Source organism: Mugil cephalus, chromosome 7, assembly GCF_022458985.1.
Source record: "Mugil cephalus isolate CIBA_MC_2020 chromosome 7, CIBA_Mcephalus_1.1, whole genome shotgun sequence".
In the NCBI taxonomy this organism is placed as follows: Eukaryota; Metazoa; Chordata; class Actinopteri; order Mugiliformes; family Mugilidae; genus Mugil; species Mugil cephalus.
This window is the reverse complement of record NC_061776.1, coordinates 19,811,032-19,830,703: the sequence shown is the minus strand read 5'-3', so window position 1 is coordinate 19,830,703 and position 19,672 is coordinate 19,811,032. Positions and strand designations below refer to the sequence as shown.

Genomic DNA, 19,672 nt, shown 5'->3' with positions numbered 1-19,672 from the left:
CTGTATCACCAATAACACTTTAATTAAACACGTAGTCATAGATTGACATGTGATTAAATCGCATTTAACACTTAAACCTTATACCTTAAGCACCCATTATGTGCCTTCCTTACCAAACCCCATTAAATCAATGCACCATACAAGGTTTATATGACCACAAGAGCCCTTAATACAAGCATTTCATTATATTAAGAAAAAGACAGTGAAACAATGAAGTTGTGCGGAGCACCCAGTTTTTTTATTTATACAAAGAATACAGCCATTCTACTTCAGAGGGATGAAACGAGAAGAGTGTGTGGCTCCAATACCGGGGCGACCGTGCTTGACTGGCTTGTAGGTGATGGAGAACTCTCCCAAGTAGTGACCACACATCTCAGGCTGTGGAGAAGACCAAGAGCATTCTGTTAGTTACCAGTAACACACTCCAACTCAGAGTACAAGATACATGTGGTAAAGAACACTATTTTTTAATATTAAACATCAAACCTCAAGAGGCAGATGGTAGCAATTTTAAGATATGGTCTTTTTAATGTGTTATTTACAGAGGAATGACACGGTGTAAATATAAAACAACAACAGGAGGAGTTCAGTCCATTTCGGAATTAGCATCTACATTGCATAATCATGTAAGCAATGCTAATTCTGATCATTCCTATGATGGTTGTAGTGTTCATTGCTGGTCTCTTTTACGATGTTGAATGTTTTTAGTATTGTGGTGCTGAAATTGATGTTTTAGGTAATGTTATACACAAAATTCAATCAAGTGGATGGTTTCACTCAATTATATGAATGGAAATGTGCAAAGCAACATAAACATACTAATATAAATAGAAGTCAGTGTCATTTGTCCACCTGTTTGGATTCAGTTAAAGGGTACTTAAAGATCTGTGCTTCAGTGGATTTGTATTGCACTATGAATTACAATTGTATAGACTGTAGAGAACTAGTAGAACACCTTGTGCTTTCACATTAACACAATGACATCAGCTCACAAGAGTAAAAACTGAATACCTAACCTTCATTCATTCATAAATGGCTCCATTATACCACAACCAATTCAACCTTAACACTGGCAGTGGACCTAGAAAGTTTGTTTCCAGTTCATACATATTTCACCCACTACCCAGCTAAAAGCACCTCACCTTGATTTCAACCTGGTTGAAAGTCTTGCCATTGTACACGCCGACCATAGACCCAACCATCTCAGGCAGGATGACCATGTCTCTCAGGTGGGTTTTCACCACCTCGGGTTTCTCCATGGGGGGAGCCTCCTTCTTTGCCTTGCGCAGGCGCTTCAGGAGGGACTGCTGCTTGCGGCGCAGGCCACGGTTCAACCTCCTCCTCTGGCGGGCACAGTACAGCTGCATCAGCTGCTCACTACAGAGGACAGACAGAAGGGACAGCGACGTCAAAGCCTGTGGTCATTACCGAGGTAAAGGAATGCTGGTTGGGCAAAAAAACCCTCTTAGAACATTCAGACACATACTTCAAACATAACCATTCAAAATTCTTACTTCCTCCGGTTACATGACAGTGGTAATTTATATAATCACTGACTTGTGTCTCATCATTTTAAGAGCCACACACATCTGACTTACATGTTCTGGGGTAGTTAACTGACGTCACTTATAAAACCCAATATTGTCATGTTGGTAAAATCACCACTAATCATCAATAAACCACTATTACAATAAGTTCGAGGAGCTGAATTCCACATTTTTGTGTGAATCATAAAAGGACTGCAAAAACTCTCAATGACGCTTATTTAAAACTCCACTGGGGCAAAATTTAGGCACAACTGTGTCTCAACTCATCCTCAGCAGTCTTGTCACTCACTAGGACATGTCCAGAAGCTGGTCCAGGTCCACACCTCTGTAGGTGAACTTCCTGAAGGTACGCTTCTTCTTGATCTCGGTATCCGCCTGGAAAAGACGCGCATCGTTACTATGTAGCTTCAACAATTAGCATTTACATCGACACAGATAAATTTAAACCACAGCTGCGCACAATGTCACCATTTCACGTTGACATATTTTATTGTTTCGCGATAGCAACCATAGTATCGGTGCAAAGACATGTTTTATTTACTTTGAACCATTAGCTTTCAACCACCGGTTTAGCATAGCCAAGGCTATGGCTAATACAGAGCACAAAAACACAGCCTAATCATTAATCCTGAATAGCCATTTTTCACTGAAAGGTTAGTGGACATGTGCAACAGTCGGGTAGTGTAGTCGCCTATCTAAATCTGTAAATTTAGAGCTCTGATGCATATAGATTGAGATTTGACTAGGTTCATGATCGGAACGCGACCTACCATCTTGCCTGATGTTCCGGGGAAAAGAACGGCCAGAACTCTCGTTGGCTCTGATATCGCGCGATTTGAGTCAAACATCCGGTGGTGTCTTCCGGCGTTAGTACCCTCTTTGAACAGCAGGTGGGGCAGTTTCACACAAACTCCAATGTCCAGTCTCATTTTGTTTTCGAGGTTTATCGACGTCATCTGTTTTCATTTTAGTTTATTTTACCAATGATTTTCGCAGTGTGAGATCGGCATATCTGAAACATAGACAGTCACTGAACAGAAAAAAACGACAATCGACTCTATTGTTAGCGTATGACTAATGAAAATGAAAGCTGAACAATGCTAAGCAGTCGTGGAAATTAAGTAAAGATAAAGAACTTTTATTTTCATTTGATGCGACCTTATTAAACCCCAGCAACCCTATTAGATTGTTTAATATTTATTTATTTACTTTTAAAAAATGTCTCTTCATTCCTGTTTGGTCATATATGCCCACTTAAAGTCCTCAGATTTATCTAGTGACCCCCATGAATGTGATGTTGAAAGCCTTGGATGGAAGCCAGGCTACTTTGTGTAGCCTCTTTAAAATACTAACAACACACCGATGTGTCATTATTAATAATGAACCAACATGGCACTTTTATCACACTTCTTCTACTGACATTAAGCAATTAAGATAGTCATAGTGCTGATTGCTCAATTTGTGAGAGTTCCTTACTGCGTCCACCTCAATAGAAGACTGGAAGAAGCACTAGTTATGATTCATAACGTGTGTAAATTATCAATACTATTGTAGGCATGAGTTACTGCTTAAAATCTGTAAATTGTAAATGATGTGCTTTAAACTAATTTGCTCATACGATTCACATGTATAAACTCAAATTTGGACAAACTGCATGAACTAGTTTATAAAATCAAGTTTTGGCTTCCTTTTGTTTTTGTCTTCACACGGTGCGCAATTGCCTGAACAGGTAAGAAATCACAAGGTGAGGCTTCACAAAGCCGGAGGGCAGGACAAAAGCATCAACCTTAATTTCTGAATGCAAGATGGAACACAGTTGCCACACTGGTTAAGTAACTTTAACCAAGAGAAACACTAACAATAACAAAAGTTGGAGTTGCTTTCATCCTTTGTGTGTGAGGTCATTCGCAGAGGAAGTTGTGGTGTTGTTTCACAACCTTGTTCATGTAGGTGAACTTACTTGGAAATTAGATGTGCAATCCATCTCTTTCAGCTGAATGTAACTTAACATTTGAAGGCAGTGTTTCGCTGTGTTGCATTCAAAGTCTTCATGTTTGTGTTGTGTAACCAGTGTCTGGAGAAGGACTTATTATATTTAGACAAAGACTCCAGCTCTCTAAGTCAGCCTGCTGATAGTTCATGCTTTTTTTGTTTTTGTAACAAATCACTTTGTGATGGACTTATAGGCTCATATTTATCAGCTGCATCTAAACAATGCGGCTCTATTCCCATCAAGTGCAATTGACATAAGGAACGTTTTCTGGAGCTCCTCTTTCCCATCAGTAGCAGCAGCCAGAGGCTTTTAACATCAACATACTGTATCGTAGCTCTGCTGCTGGGTTTCCTCAACACAGGACCTAAATCCTCCACCTAGATTTAAGAACAGCTATTTATTCTTACACACACACACACACTTTGTGTTTTTGGCACAGAAATCGCACATACTTCTTGGATCTTAAATATATTTAAACCAAGTTGTGTTTTTTTCCTCTGCTCCATCTGCTCCCCTGACCCCTAAATGTCCCTTCTGAGGATGAATAAAGTCCCATCCTTGTGTCCAGTTTGCCCCTCAGTTTCAGTTTGTAAGCTGTAGTATTTACACTACAATGCAGGTTTGGTCAATGAATAATTAAATGAATGTTCAAAAAGATCAGAGCCTAGTAAATTTCTGAGTTTGACGGGGTGACGACAAACAGCGACAACTAGTGGTCACAATTCCTCGTCGTGGTGGCACCTTTCAGTTTACAAAGAACATATTGAATACAAGCTTTTATTACAATGTATTCACAACATCATAACATCTCAATTCGAACATTGAGCCCCCCCTCCCCCTCCCGGCTGGCATACAAATTATCCCAGAGGAAAAAAAAAAAAAAAAAAATGCATAATCCAATACCGAATGTAATTCAGAGTCAAAGTACAAAACATCCAGTCCCCGCCCTCTGTTCAGATCACAAATAAGCATAAATAATCATCATATATGATCAAATATAATTGTATGATTGGTTTGCACATCAACCAATATTTAAGAATGATTCACTTAACACATCAATTCACCGACAGAAACACATATATAAAAAGGATCCAGTATTCTTGCTTGGAATGTTCAAAACTTCACTTGAGTATTATTTTATCTACTCCCCCACCGTCCTAAGTCCAAAGACAACAAATCTCTCTGCAGTCGGACTGGTTATGCAAACAGAGGAACTATTTCCTCCATTAGAGGATAACAAAAAAAAAAGAAAAGAAAAGAGACAAACAGTAAAGGCAGTAAAGGGTAAGACTTTGTTCTAAGAAACCGTTTTGTTCCCTCATCCGTCTGAACGGCCAAACTGTTTTTTTTTTTTAAACACACGAGTGACCAATACTGAAGGGCTTATACAAGGTAAATGAACAAAAAGAAATCTACACGCTCTTTCACAGAAATTAACACAGGATGATACAGCTACAACAGAAGCACGGGTGTTTTAAGAGAAGAAAAAAAATACATATATATCTCCCCTTGTTTCACTTTTAATTTCATGTCACCCTTGCAAAGACCTCGGGATCTCCCTTAACGCAGCTAATGAGTCAGCAAATACCACTGGAGGGGAAAGTAGCAGGGGTTTGGCACATAAAAAAAATCCCTGGGATAGAAAACTACCCAAGCCAAAGGAATGGCTTTTCATGGTCACTTTAAATACATATATATAAAAAAAAAAAGAAAAAAAAATCACAGAAATACAGTTCATCATGATATGTGTGTCGACGGCTTTGCACAAATATGGGCAAGAAAATTTCTTTCAATACTAAATTAAAAAAAAAGGGACATGACCTAGAAAAAAAAGGTGCAACATCCCATTGATATATAAAAAAAAAAACAAACAAAAAAAAAAATAAACCCTTGAGGTTTTCTTGCAGAACATGCCACCTTCATACAATCTCCCTTTCCCCTTCCTTTTAGTAATCTGTCCCGTCGTCGGGGTACACCTGCTCCTCTTCCTGGTAACCTTGGTAACCCTCGTCTTGGTAATCGGGGATGTACTCGCGGACGCCGCCGGCCCCGTTCTGCTCCTCCGGGACCTCTCCGGCTTTGGGACAGTACTTGGCGTCGTAGATCTGGCGCCCCAGGCCGAAGTTCTGGCCGCTCTGGTTGGCTCCCTGGCTGTAGCCCATCTGTAGGGACATGGTGCTGTTGTCACACTTGTCGGTGCCCAGCTTCTGGTCGTAAATGGCGCGCCTCGTCCCCGGGGCCGTCATCCCAGCCTAGAGTAAATACAGGCAAAAAAAAAAAAAAAAAAATGCACCGTTTTTTTACTTTTGTCCCAGTAACATTTTAGGTTATTTGTCATGTATACAGATTAAAAAGCTCCGAACAGAACGGACGATTTCACCAAACCCCCATGATCAAGTGTCAGCCCTGCCTTGTTGACACTCAAGGAGTTCACATTTTTCTACAAGATTAAACATGACGCTAGTTTACAGCAGCGGAACAAGGAACAGGCAAAGCCCTTGAGCTCATTTCCCCTGCAGTCCTGCCACATTCAATTTACGAGGAGTTTTAAAAACACGTTTCTGTACCTGACTCGCCCCCTTGTTGGTTCCCATTTGGAGGCTGATGGTTGTGTTGTCCATTGGGGGCTGGATTTGAACTTTAGGGTCGTATAAGTGCCTCCTGGTGCCGTACGCGTTCATACCGGCCTGACTGGCACACTTGTTGGTTCCCATCTGAAAAGAGAAACGTTCGATTAAACGCATGATACAGCAAATGCGCGTCTTAAAACGACGCGTCCGTGCCGCTGGTTACATAAGCACGACGCCGTCAGTCAGCTGTCAGTCAATCACTCCACGTTTCAAAGTGGCATTGCAAGTTTTCCTCTGGCTCACTGTTTAGGTAGGCCTCTTATCCGTTTGACATCTTTCCAGGCGACGGAAACGACAACAAAACAGGTTCGAGAAGAATGAGGAGCTCTTACACACAAAAATGCTACGCTCGACACGGGACCGCGTTTAGTTTCACAGTAGTTTCGCCACGTGAAGTTGTGAGCTCATGCGAGATTAACAACCAGCCACAGGAATCACACTAATAAACTGATAGTGAACATTTTAATTACACCCTTACTATCGACTAGGGTACAATTTGTTCCGGCACATTTGACTATTCTTCTAAAATTCAACATAAACTTTACTTATGTGATGACTCTTTTTAGAGCGTCTAAAAGAAGTCTACCTGTAGGCCGATCACACACTGTCCAGCCTTCATCTTCTCCTCGTCGAACATCCTCTGCTGCTTGTCTGCGTACTTCACCCCGATGTCCACCCGTGACTGGCAGCCCTTGGTCTTGGCCTGAAAGAAAAGACGGCGTAGATGTTTGTCCACGTCAGACGGACTAAAATTCAACCAAAACCGGAACAGAAACAGTAGCCGTGTGCCGTCTAGGTCGATGCTCACCATGCTAGCGAGGGCAAGCAGCGTCGTCTGGACCTGAGTCATGTTGCCGTTCTCGAACAGGTCGTTGGCCTCGAAGATATCGTGCGGCTTCAGGCCGTAGGTGGTGGTGGCTTTGATGAAGTTCGTCAGGTTCTCCAGCTGAAAACACACCAGTATAAACAAGGTCAGGCGTCGTGTTTGAACAGGATTCGCGCCGATAGCTGCCAGATTATGTGAACGGCGCCTCGTACGCCGATAAGCTATAGCTGTATAAACAACTGCGCGAGGAACAGAATTGAGGCGACCGCAAATATGAGCGGGTGTAGGACCGTGATGCGGCTTGATTCAGCGCCCTGACAACACGGGGAAATATTTGTTAACTATGTGCAAGAGCAAGTCACAGCTGCGTGCAACCACGCATCAGTAGCTTCAATGAACTGCTACCAAAGGAGCCAACCGCACCCTCGCTAAGTCAAAAAAAAGCATGTGTCATCGGCCGGCTCACCTGATGCCAGTTCAGCGCTGACTGGTTGATCTTTCTCACAGAGCCCGGCTGGAGCTTGTTGATCAGCCTGCGACACAACGGAAAGAAAAGAAGAGGGTGGTGGAAATGGATTTTCCAAATCAGTGTGAAGATTAAAAACAGATGACGGGGCCGCTGGTGGCGGAGCGTGAAGGACTCTGCTTACTCGCACAGGATGACTCCGTTTTTCAGGCCCTTCTGGAAGTCGGGCCCGATGCTGCAGCCGGTGATGTCTTCGATCCAGATCCTGAGCTCCTCTTCTTTCTGGAGGTCGTACTTCTGCGCAATCTGCTCAGAAAGAAAGAGAGAAATAGAGGTTAAAGGTCACGTGCGTTCAACAGGGTGGCTTTTTAAACGAGACGTGCATTCACACTGGCGTCTTTGTTTGGTTAGCAGAAGAAAGGACGAGGCCCGTCCCGGTGACCTCCCACTTGTTGATATTCTTCAACAAGTTCTTTTGAAATACCAGTGACACATATCACAGAAGCGATCGCAAATGGCGTCGCTTTTATTTTGGCAGATTGTTATCGTGTTTCGTGGCCGTCCTGGAGTTCGCCTCGGCGCAGCGTGCTGCGTCTACAGAAGGGATATTGTCTTATTTAGTTATAAATGGGGAGAGGAAAAAAAAAGAAAAAAAGGTGACATGACCCAAGACTCACACACACACACAGAGAGAAGGACATCCTGTTTGGTAAACTGCTAAATTCTCCACAGGAAGGCAGCTGCTGAAAAGGGCCAGGGATTTGTGAGGGGGCTTAAGCGCGGCACAAAGGCCGACTTTCTGGCAAAGGTGTCCCTGTTGAGGTGTTATTCCTATTTACAAGCTTTTCCGATTGATAGCGTAAGAAACACCCTACCCTACCCTGAAAGAGACCATTCAGCCATCGGGGGGTTCTGATCACGTAAACTATAGTCGTGTGACGAGCTGGAGAGCAGACACAACTGAAACAGGTAAACATTTCTTCTCCGGGAAGAAAAAAAAAAAAAAAAAAAAGTGTTGAATGACAAACCGACCAACAATGTCTCTCTGTCCTGAGGGCAAGCTCAACCGCAGAGTAACCTACTATATACACAGAAGCCGGCCGCGCTCCGCTCACAGCTGGTTGCACTCTTCAGGAATGTCAACCTTCTAATTACATTTCCTTCATTCACGTCTCTGCGCATGAAAAACAAACAACCCCGGCTATTTGAATCGCCCGCAAAGAATCCAACAGATGCAATTTACAACGAGCGAGGAATTCAGGCCGCAGAGCTCAGGGATGAAAGAGCTGAATGAAAGCGAGCGCCTGTGCGGATCCAATGAATGAATCTAAACTCCGCCAACAGTCGCTGCAGCCGGCCGGGGGGTTCATGCACGGGTTCCGTACGTACTTCAGCAAAAAGGTAAAGGAGGGGGGGTGTGGATTCCTCGCATTTCACACTGCGGTTAATACGTCACTGATGGCAGGAAATGCCAAAGCAGTGAGGTCCCTGGCCCCCCCCCCCCCCCCCCCCCCCCAACCCGATCTTGAAGGACATCAGCGGTTAACAGACTTCACGTCAGGGCTGTTTTGCGGCGGTTTTGGGGAGGGGATTACGACCCTCTCTATCCCATACAAGGGCACGGCCGAGACACGCAGAAAGAGGGGGGAAAAAATTACAAATCAGCTGGAGGTGAGAAGCTCTGATATGCATGTGTCAGGGGTGAGAGACTCTAGAGACCGCAGCTAGATAAGCTGCCATTTAGAAGAAAAAAAAAAAAGAAGAAAAAAAAACTCTTTTCCCCTTTAGAGAGGAAATGGAACCGAGTCAGAAAGCTGCAAGGTGAGAGTCAAAAGATTGCTTTACAAAAGTGGCATTATCTATCTAAAAATGGAAACCCCTCCTTGGCATCAGCCCTGGTATTTTAAGTGGATCAGGATGTGCAGAGATGTGTGCAGACAGGCTCAAACAAACAAGGTGCTTCCCCTCAACAGGACACCCCCTCTCCAGGACAGTTACACAGTTACCTAAAGGGAGAAAAGACACTTTGTCAAGTGTCTGGTTTGTGTGCTTTCAGTTTGCACAGGGGATTTCTTACAGAGGACAGAGACTGAGGGGGTGAGGAACTAGGGGACAGCAGAAAACCATGAAAAAGCAGCACCTTACCACAAGGGGGGAAGTAGGAAACTATTCTTGCCGTTTTAAAGGCGCAATGAAAAGACGCAAGAAAAGGCGAACAACGGAGATGGACTGCATCCAATCTAGAGACTAATAGGTGAATTACATTATCTGCTAATGCGGGTCACAATGCAGGAAGTTGGTCAGGGAGAAAGAAAAAAAATCGGTGCTAACGGGGATCACGGATTTTTTTTTTTTTTTTTTTTTTGCCACAGCGACATAGTTCTTTGCCAAGCGGGGCAACGCCCATGGCGTATTAAACTTTAGTTGTTTAAAATAAAATGAAAAGTTCCCACTCCAGCGTTCAGAAACCAAGCCTTCAACACAGCACGCACTCTGAAAGGTGTTAGTAGCCGCTAAAAGTTTGATAAAATGTCGTTTGAAGTGTTTTTTTTTTTTAAAAACTTCTTAAATCTCGCCGCTGACATCGTCCTCCCTCCTGCGCCGCAACCTGGACGTGCGATCAAAATGGAGGCCAGGTGACCCGAGGGAAGCACAGCGAGCAGATGCTGGGACGACAAGTTCAATACTTGATCTGACGTTATTGTTTTAAAAAAAGTTAAAAACTAATTAACCGTGCACCTACCTTGTTTTTGACTTCCGCTGATAATCCATAAGCGGGTCCCTTGTTGAAGGAAGACATGGTTAAGTTAAGGGGTTGTGATATTTTCTGCCGGAGGAGAAAGAATAACCAGACGCCCAACTTGTGAATTAAAACTGCGCTAAATTATCTTCGACTTTCTCTTCCAATGAGCCCTCGGAGTGGACTAAATACTTCCTTTCTTTTTTACGGCCGCCAATTAGAGCGCTCCCACGGTTTCTGTCGAAGAGGGCGGATTCAGAGTCAAGATAGTTCACTGCCGATAGGTCACAGAGGATATGCAGGCTGGCCAAGTCCTGGAGGTGCTTTTTATCGTAAGGGCCCTGAAAAAAACTACAGCACCCCTCATGAATATTCAGGACGTGAGCACGGTTGAAAAAAACAAAAACATAAACGCTATTTACTTAAAGAGGCTTTATCTAACACAAGAGAGAGAGAGAGAGTAGGTGACGCTATCCTAAAACTTAAAAGCTCTTATGGCTGCTGTCTTTAATTTAACTAAAACATTTTGTTGTCGTTCTTTTATTTATTCTGTCATTCCACGGGCAACAATTAGTGACTATAGAAAGAGGTTTTAGAATTTAAAGTCCCCATTAAACTGCTAGCTAACGCTATATTTGCGTTTTTCCTGAAACTAGAGAGCGAGGGAGGCCACGCCTTTCCTGCAACCCCCAGGTTAACTTTGATTGGTCAGTGCCTAAGCAAGTGCCGCCCATACATATTAGCAAATTAGCAACGTTAGCATTGAGGGTCAAATATGGCCGTTCTGTGGTTAAAGGAGATACACGAATGTTTTATTGGACGAAAAAATTGTATACGCCCCTTAGTGCAGGATGAGTAATTAATGTTTCACTTTTTTACAAAGAAATTACAAACTCTAAAGTATGATTAAAAACCCTAAAAAAAATACTGTTTATGTTACTAGGTTAGATTAGATATTGTGGGATTTGAGAAACAAGCATTAAAATGTTCTTGTCTTTTCGTCAGAAGTGAAGCATATACTTTAAGCAAACCACAATGGTTCGCCGTTTTAAAACCGTCTTTTTACATTAAAATGCTTTCAAATTGTGGAGGACATTTATGACCTTAAATCCTGGCAATGGTTGTGTTCGCATGTATCAGATTTTTCTGTACCTAAACATGCCGTTCGTCCTCAATTTTGTTTAATGTGTATGATTCACTTGTTGAAAACTTTTTCACTTCATCTTGAAACATCCAGTATGCACAGCAAGATGATTATACACAACTAAATGTCACACATTAGCCTATGTAGTCATATATATATATATGGGGGAAAAAATGATAATAATCAACCCCCACAGAAAAAGCAAGCACGGAAATGCAAAGGCAGGACTCCTCTTGCACATCCTGTGTACTCTTTGGTCCTACGCTTCGTTAATCGATCCTAGGCTCCACCTTTCCCCTTCTCTTTCTTAGGTTGCAATTTATATCAAAAACTCCTTATATGGAAGGAAACTTCCCGAATTCCTGAATGGTGGGAGTGATCCACTGGTCCCACCCTGCATACCAGACGAGCACAGGACGAGACTAATTGTCTAAATTCTCTGAGTCACGGCTGGAAAAAAAAGAGAAAGAAGTTTTTATGGACTGAAGAGCTACTGCAGTGATGTAATGTCCGTGCTGATAACTTTTCAGGTCAAGGGTTATCCAGAAGGACTAGCACTGTGGATATAGACAACAGTAGAGTAGGCTATAATTTAAACCTGACTGCAAGTCGGGGCTTCGGCGGTCATGGAAACTTCTTCTTCCCCTTCTTGTAATGTTAACTTAACAATTACTTGTTGGTGCGTTTTCTGGAAACTAAGCACAATACTTTTTAAAAGAAGTATTTATCTTTTATCATCATGCTTTTTATACCAAAAAGGAAATCCTCTTATGTGTTAAAAAAGGAACTTCAGTGTTAAAATGTTGCAATGTAGTTCATGTGAATGTCATTGTTAATCACACAGACATCCATTACGTATGTACCATTACTGATCGTTCCTCTTAAAATGAACACATGCTGTCTGAAAGGATGACTGGTCCCTGTGACACATTCCCTGTTGCTGTTTTTTTCTTTCTTTCTCCACAGCCATTATCTAGTTACGTTAGGACAATAGGCCTATCCAATCTGATAAGCCCTGTCGGTTAAGACTGTGGCAAATGCTTTAAGAGACTTTCATAATAACAGTTGTGTTGGTAATTGTTTGAGTGAAGATTCCTGTTGGAAATACACCAGAAGAATTGCTTCAGTCACGAAAGTAAGTCACTAAACCACTTCGTCTTTTACAAGGGCCCGCGGCCCATCTCAGGCTCTAATCTGGCCCCTGGGGTGAACATGACATTAACTGCAATTTTTCCAATAAAAGTAACTGGTATTACATACATAACACCACACCGAGACCTAGGACGACACAAGAATTGCCCTTCTTCATAAAAAATTGTCTGGTTGTTCATTACATGCTTTATAATAGGACAGTTCGTTAAATGTAAACACTGTCATAACACGCCTGACTTCTTTGCACTAAATCAAAAGGAAACAGTTTGAGTTGTTGTTATTTATGGGTTATTATGATCAACTTATGTGTAACTGGTCCGCCTTGAAACTACAATGAGTGTAGTGCCCAGCCCACTGAAACGCCAGAATCAAACTACAAACACATTCGAATCAACATGTCTAAATTCTTTAAGATAGTTCTTTAATTTATTCCACAAAATTAGTTTTGCTGCCATGAAGTTAAGATTATTATTATTATCATTGATGGATTCGTGCTAATTTGTGTTTAAAGAAATTTTAAATGTCTAATCATTTTACTAAGACGTGAATATTTAAAGAACAAACATCTATGCACTGGATTATCAGGTGTTAATTGACTGAACACACTTTAATCAGCAGCTCTTTGTTATTTTAAACAAATGCTGAATAACCCAAGATAAGATGAAGATAAGATTTAGCACAGGGCTGTTGTATTAGCCGTATATTATTTATTTTCATTAGTGTACCTAGCGAACTGGCAAGTAAATGTATACGATCCTAAAATAACTAACAGCTGATTTCAAAATGAGCAGATTTCAGTGAATTACACATATTTGCCTTTAGACCCGTCTGCACACTTTCCTTATCCCACTGAACACACTAAGACCAGCCGAGAGGTAAAAAACGCTCGTAAAGTAAACGGGTGACCTCAGCTCCTCAGGTGTATCTCCTCACCGTCTGAGGCTTTGTCTGGTTATAAACACAGCTGCGTGTCTGGCTGCGTGCGGCAGATGATTACGTCACACAGGTGTGCAAAGGCCTGATTCAGTGCTGAGTGAATACGGGACGGGGGGAGGACACCTACTCATCCTGATATCATGGGCGTGATTGCGTCAGCATGTGAAGTCATGCAAGGAGTGACGCCCAAGTCCATTAAACATGTGGGAACACATGAGCAGCGTCCGTTAAGTCCGGCAGTGTTCATAAAAATGACACACGTGTACGGACGAATCCATTTTCAATGGGGGGGCGTTTACGCTTTTCAATAAAAGGAGGAGTCTGTTTGGTTTAATTTATAAACGGAGCTCCTTAAAATGTTTTGTGGGCCTAGGTTTATGTCAATCAACATGGATATACACTCGCCCGTCAGTTCATTAGGTACACTAGTGAAAAACACATTCTGATATGACAAATTTAACTGAGAGCTGGATTCTGTGTTCTCATTTTGGAAGCTGTGGTCTACAGTAGTATTAAATTGTATTGCGTTTTAGTAAAAAACATGTTTCTTTTATTTTGACAACCCCATTTTAGTCAGCAGGCTAACCTGACAGAAAAACTAGTGTTTAATTCAATCCAGTTCAACAGCACCACAGACTACATCTTCCAAAGTGATTGTACAGTTCAATCACCAACTTTCTGACGCTGTTTCAACATAAACTGAACATTAGATCAACTATGTAGCAACAATTTGGTGAAGGACTGTTAACTATAGAACCGAGTAACCTGGCGAGTGTACGGATACAAACAAAGAAAATGGAAATAGTGCTCCCCCACATGGTTAAACTGGATAAGTACAAGAAGATACAGCTGCACAGAGCTCAGACTGACCACATAACACACATCGGACACAGCAGCGCTCTGAAAGACCCATGAGTCAGTGGACTGAGCAGAAGATTTAGATCATTTTTATTTTTCAAACAATCGAGAGATGTTAAACACTGAACAAATAAAGATGCCCCAGTCAAAACTCCAGAAAAACAGATTCTTATCAACCAGTTGTAGCACTTCTCCTTTATTGCCAGCTGTGTTGTTTGTGCAGTTTCTCACCGCCTGCAGCTTCACCCTCGCCAGATCAGCGTGTACAAAAAGTTCGACAGACAAATGGGTGCATATACCAGCGTCATCTCGATCGTGGGATTTGGAAGCCTCCCACATTAAACCCAGCTCCAGACAGGCGTGTTTTAATGCGGAAGCAAACCCAGATTTATTTACCGTTTACCAAGGCACATTGGTAGGGATGAATGGCCAAAAGAATGAATGAAGGGACACAGGCTGCACAGAAGACAGTCTTAACTTAAATCATGTGAGAAGAGTGGTAGCGACCGATGAGTATAAAGGGAAATTAAACTCTGATTTGTTCATAATGTGGAAAAAACGCCGAGATCATCTGATGCTCACAGCTTTCTCTCTCTCTCCTCCAACGTTTGCTGCTTTTCCAAGAAAAAAAAAATGGAAGCAAATGAAATGCAACGTCAAACTGCATCCTAAATGTTCTCTAAACTGTAAACGTGTGAAATGCTGAATAAACAATGGGCACATAACTTGGGTATTTTGCGGAAGCATCAGCCACTATTCACACTCGAATTAAATGAAATGACCAACAAGTTATCAACTTATGTACAAGTGCATACGAGGTCTCAATGCTGTACATTCACTAAGGCTGTTAAACTCAGAAAAGAAAAGAAAAAAAAAAGAAAGCTGAGGAGTTTCAGAAGGCAAAGAATATCTATAACAATGGAAACTAAGTGAGTTCCAGCATTTAAACATATCCCTGCTTTTGTCTCTCAAATGCAAGCATTGATCAACACCATCTGATTTGACATTCGTTTAATACTTTGCAGAGAACGAGTGGAAGGACAGTATTTCCCCCCCCTCCCACTATGCTTAAGCTTGAATTTTAAAGTAGCACCACACTATTTATTATGGAGTTTGAAACTGGTTCATTTCCACAACAAACTATTGTTGAGGTGGTATAGACAGAAAGGAGCCGTGTGATGAGACAGAGAGAAAAAGTGGGTGAAGAGTGTTGTCTGGAATGTTAATAACCAAAAGCATTGGTCAATCTGACAGAAAGACCAAGCAGCACGTCTGTATGTCCCCTTCAACAATGAAGACTAAGATGACAACGTCGTAATGCAAACAAAAAAAAAAAAAGAAGAAGAATCTATAGGTTTTTTTGAACATTTGTCTTGATGGACATCCCATAAATGAACTGGTCAAAATAAATAGATGTATACATGATAAGAAATTTATAATTTACTCTTTATATCTCACATAAAGCTTCTTGTAACTGCCAAACATGCGCCAGTATTTCATGGTCTGGACACATTCAGCTCTAACTGTGCTAGATGAACTCTATCAACACCTTTCTGGGCACCAACATGGTGGTCTGGACAGGACAGCTAAACCCCAGCCTTCCCTCGAAATTTAACCCTAGATTTTTACTAATCATTAAAAACCAGAAGGTCAAAAGGGAAACGGTGTCACCCCAGTGCGCCTGAAGTTGGGAGTCGGCCTGGTCAGAACATCAAACGTTCTCAACGTTAACACCGCTTCAGGTCGTCTGGAATAATTTGGTCCCTTTTATTTTTTGCCTTCACTGATAGAAGCAGAACTCTGCGACACGGGCCTCATCATTCCTGTGGCTTTCAGTTTGAAAAATAAAACAGAAACAGCCCTTGATATTACAAACTCAACTATTCTTTTAATCTTTACTCTTTTTCTATCAAAATTTGAACAGAATATTACAGAAAGAGGAAGAGGCTTGGGGAAGGGAGTTTAGCCGACCTGTTTTTTTTTTTTTTTTTTTTTTTGCCAAACTCACAGTGGACAAACAAAATCACAAAGTGTCTCTTCTCTCTGTGGAGACAGAGAAAGGAGTGGAAAGGTGACAGCAACCTTCCCAAACCCCTCAGTCTAGGCAAACATATGGCAGGATGTTCAATTTACTTTCGTCCCCGTGAGGGTCCAGTGATATGCACTCTGTCCAATCATACCAGCTACCCTTGGTGTCATAACAACCATTTACACCAGGCCAGTGCTGTGTGTGTATCCTGTCCAGGTCCTCGTCTGTCAGCTCCCGGCTCACGCCCGGTAACTCTCCTATTGAATTGTCCGTCTGCAAAACGTGCGTTTTCCTTGATTCCTTAACCTCCTGTTCTTCCCTTTTCAGATATTGTGACATGAAAAAGTGTGCACTGGGAGCCTGGACCCCCGAGGAGGTAAGCACATTGCTCTGAAGGTTCAAGTAGGACTGGATGGTTTCATTTCTAGACAGCTCCTTCCAGTTTGTTTGGTGGAAGGGGTTGGGGCTGGGACCCGGCGCTGGGCCTGGACCTGAGCCTGGGCCCGGGACTGGGACTGGGACTGGGACTGGAATGGGGACTGGGACTGGGACAGGGGTCTGTTGTACAGTGCTTTCAGTTCTCTGCCTAAACGGAGCAAGATCGGGAGTGGGGGCTTCCTCAGATTGAGACATTTCTTTATGCACCAGAGGTTTGATCTGACCTGTGACGGGGTCAAATGTCAGCCTACGTTCTTTTAACCGCACAGGCTTAGTCGAGTCCTCTATTTTCTTACCATCTAAGTTGACAGAGTAGTCTCTAGACCTGTACTTCCTCCTTTTATGCTCCGAATTGGACACTGTCGTCCCATCTGTGTCGTCAGACACCGACACGGCTCCCTCGGACATGGGCCTGTGTAGTTCTGAGTTCTGTTGGGTAAGTGAGGAAGAGGGGGAGGCTGATGGGGATTCCAGTGTTGTAGATATGTCTTGTGGTGGGCAATGAGAGGGGGCTTCTGACGAACTGGCCCAGTGCAGAGAAGACCTATAAGAAGAATGAGGCAGCTTGTCAGCGTAGGATGCTTGGCTTGGGGAGGACACAGGCTGGGAAAAAGACAAGGGAGAGTCCCTGGAGGAAGGGCTGGGGACCGGCGTTCCCCTCGGTGTATATGCTGAAGAGCGTTTGGTCACTGTGTCTTGCTTCAGGCTCCTTGGACTGGTAGTGAGACCACGGGGACTTTTGGCTTGATAATAGCCCCCTCCTCCTTCGTCCAATCTGGCCTGCTGCATCACAGCGACTTTGATCAAAGAGGAAGTGCTGGGTAGTTTAGCCACACCGGGGGAGCTGGGGCGAGGCTTGACAGCGTTAACCGGAATTCTGTTAATTTTATCATTATCAAGGTGCTCTATCCGAGATCTGTCCGGAGACGGGACAACCTCCTGGTCGGGCAGGGGGGTATCTGGGCTGCCTGCGATCCCGTTAGTGGGGGGCGGTGAAACAGAGTTATCGAACGAGGACATCTTGGAGATTTTTTCCGGTAAGTGCACTCCACTGTCTCTGTGCTCTGCCCGCCGCTTGCGGCTGCTTGATTTCTCAGCTTTCGGTGAGTATGTGTTGTGAACGTCATTTCTGACTTTGACTTCCGGGACGCCCTTCCCGGGCAGAGAAATGTCAGGAGGAGAGGCGTCCGTTCGACAGGGATGAGAACTGCCATTGGTCGACCCGGGAGCACTCGCAGGGACGGCTGGCCCAGGTTCAATCAGCTTTTGCCAGTTCCTTAAGAGTTTTTTAGCACGCTTTGCAAGATCTTCATCCTTGGTCTTCTTCCTTACATCATTGATCAATTTTCCTAGTCGGGTTTCCTACATAAATCATACGTGTTAGTGTCGGAGACAAATTTAGCTAAATACATATATATATTCTTGAATATTAGCTCACGTATAGTCAAATGTCTTACCTCAAGTGCTTCTTTGGTGATGGGATACTTTTCAAGAGAGGCAATTACCTCCAACACGACCACCATGTTGCATATCTGCAAGAAGGACAAATGAACATTCTGTATATCTTCACCTCCACACAAACTAAATATTAAAATATCATTCAACTGAGCTAAAGTCATCATATACTGAGGAAATCACAGCAGAAGTCACTGATTTTAATGATGCTCCTCATGTAGAGGAGAGGACATGACCAATGTCTCCAATGACTAAGTGTGTCTTACAGTAACTATGATGTTGCGGTGAAGGGGGAAAAAAACAGTATTTGGGCAAACTCAAAGCGACTGAGTCGTGTCTGCAACGTGTGTAAGGGGCAAGTTAGCTTCACAGTTAGCTTGTCTGTCTGCCTCCAAGCGACACAACGACGTTGCAAAGTAAAGATGGCAGTGTCAACTCAAAAAAGTGCTCGCTGCAAACGTTCAACGTTAAACGGCGGCGTGGCACACGGACAAAGCCCGATGCCACAAAACTATCAACTTCAGACGAGTTTGTTATCCTGTCGATCAAGTCAAGTCAATCAGCTCTTGTGGATGGTCCTACCTGCGTTAGCTAATCTGGCTACGGCTAGCATCTAACTAACTTGAGAAGGAAGGGTCCGACTATTTCCTGAAAGCTCTCCCAGCTAACGTTAGCTAGCTCTCTTCCACACTTCAGTGTGGCGAAAATACTCACACCCAACCTGTTTAAACGAACACCTCAGTTGGCAAGACATTCAAAAGTAAGTTATCCCGGAGATACTGTGTTGATTTTGTCCCTTTATGCCTTTTTATAAACTAGCCCCGCTTTAACGTTAAGGCTACATTAGCAGCTAACATGCTATGTAACCCAGCTAGCCCTGATTACCGCTGCTGCTAAATTAGCCAACAAGCTGTCAACTCAAGAGCCAGGCGTCCCCCCCCCCGCCTCTCCAAGACGTGTCAGTGCCACCCCAAAAACGGAACATATGCATCTAAAGAAGACAACGAATCGCTTAATCGGCAGCTGTTGGGGGGATTTAATTTAGCATGTGGACTTCAGCGCAGGTAAACAAGCTGCCGCTGGCTAGTTAGCCTGCTAGCTACGGCTGCTAGCCTGCTACTCACGTTGCTCTGGCTGTCGATGGCCCGCAGCAGCCGGTCCCTCATCTGCTGCGGGGTTGCTGAGACCGCTGTCATTGCCTGTTCGGTTCGCTCCGGAGGACGGAGGGAGGAATCCTCCAAAATGATTACCGGGTGACAATGGCGACTCAGAAGCCTCTTCAGTGGCGCGTCAGCATATTTTCTGTCGCCTGTAAGGTAGACGGCTCCGTTTATCTCACATGGAGTGGGAACTGTGTGCGCTGTGTTGACCGTCGGCTGCTGCCTGCTCGCCGCTCTGGTAACTCACCACCAGCTGCTGGATCTCTCCACGGCCTCCTGCTGCATGCCGGGATACCAT

The 19,672-nt window shown here is 43.3% G+C and overlaps 3 protein-coding genes across 4 annotated transcripts; all 3 read right to left on the bottom strand.

The window, feature by feature from the left end:
- Positions 1–216: 216 nt before the first annotated feature.
- Positions 217–2,518, bottom strand: rps15 (ribosomal protein S15). The gene is made up of 4 exons (XM_047588770.1): positions 2,318–2,518; positions 1,837–1,922; positions 1,143–1,377; positions 217–378 (listed from the first exon to the last, which is right to left on the bottom strand). Exons 1-4 carry the CDS (start codon positions 2,501–2,503, stop codon positions 265–267), a joined length of 621 nt encoding a protein of 206 aa, XP_047444726.1. The 5' UTR covers positions 2,504–2,518; the 3' UTR covers positions 217–264.
- Positions 2,519–4,301: 1,783 nt separating this feature from the next.
- cnn2 (calponin 2) lies at positions 4,302–10,495 on the bottom strand. 2 transcript variants are annotated; one of them, XM_047588769.1, is made up of 7 exons: positions 10,206–10,491; positions 7,647–7,768; positions 7,463–7,529; positions 6,979–7,116; positions 6,757–6,873; positions 6,108–6,254; positions 4,302–5,792 (listed from the first exon to the last, which is right to left on the bottom strand). In XM_047588769.1, the coding sequence occupies exons 1-7, from the start codon at positions 10,260–10,262 to the stop codon at positions 5,487–5,489; spliced, it is 954 nt and encodes a 317-aa protein (XP_047444725.1). In that variant the 5' UTR covers positions 10,263–10,491; the 3' UTR covers positions 4,302–5,486. The 2 variants fall into 2 exon arrangements, with proteins under 2 accessions (XP_047444725.1, XP_047444724.1); XM_047588768.1 differs by having other exon boundaries at positions 6,757–7,116; positions 10,206–10,495.
- A 3,870-nt stretch (positions 10,496–14,365) lies between these two features.
- On the bottom strand, positions 14,366–19,672 carry crsp7 (cofactor required for Sp1 transcriptional activation, subunit 7). The gene is made up of 3 exons (XM_047590485.1): positions 19,339–19,672; positions 18,217–18,291; positions 14,366–18,121 (listed from the first exon to the last, which is right to left on the bottom strand). The coding sequence occupies exons 1-3, from the start codon at positions 19,408–19,410 to the stop codon at positions 16,388–16,390; spliced, it is 1,881 nt and encodes a 626-aa protein (XP_047446441.1). The 5' UTR covers positions 19,411–19,672; the 3' UTR covers positions 14,366–16,387.

Excerpts from the sequence above, each read along its gene's own strand:
- rps15 (XM_047588770.1), bottom strand. The coding sequence starts at position 2,503 with ATGACGTCGATAAACCTCGAAAACAAAATGAGACTGGACATTGGAGTT. Across the intron at positions 1,923-2,317 it reads CCGGAACATCAGGCAAGATG|GCGGATACCGAGATCAAGAA; the intron begins GTAGGTCGCGTT and ends CGTCTTTTCCAG. Across the intron at positions 1,378-1,836 it reads CAGCTTCTGGACATGTCCTA|TGAGCAGCTGATGCAGCTGT; the intron begins GTGAGTGACAAG and ends TGTCCTCTGTAG.
- cnn2 (XM_047588768.1), bottom strand. The coding sequence starts at position 10,262 with ATGTCTTCCTTCAACAAGGGACCCGCTTATGGATTATCAGCGGAAGTC. Across the intron at positions 7,117-7,462 it reads CAGCGCTGAACTGGCATCAG|CTGGAGAACCTGACGAACTT; the intron begins GTGAGCCGGCCG and ends GTGTGTTTTCAG. Across the intron at positions 6,255-6,756 it reads AGTGTGTGATCGGCCTACAG|ATGGGAACCAACAAGTGTGC; the intron begins GTAGACTTCTTT and ends TTCTCTTTTCAG.
- crsp7 (XM_047590485.1), bottom strand. The coding sequence starts at position 19,410 with ATGACAGCGGTCTCAGCAACCCCGCAGCAGATGAGGGACCGGCTGCTG. Across the intron at positions 18,292-19,338 it reads CCATCGACAGCCAGAGCAAC|ATATGCAACATGGTGGTCGT; the intron begins GTGAGTAGCAGG and ends TCCTTCTTGCAG. Across the intron at positions 18,122-18,216 it reads TCACCAAAGAAGCACTTGAG|GAAACCCGACTAGGAAAATT; the intron begins GTAAGACATTTG and ends TGATTTATGTAG.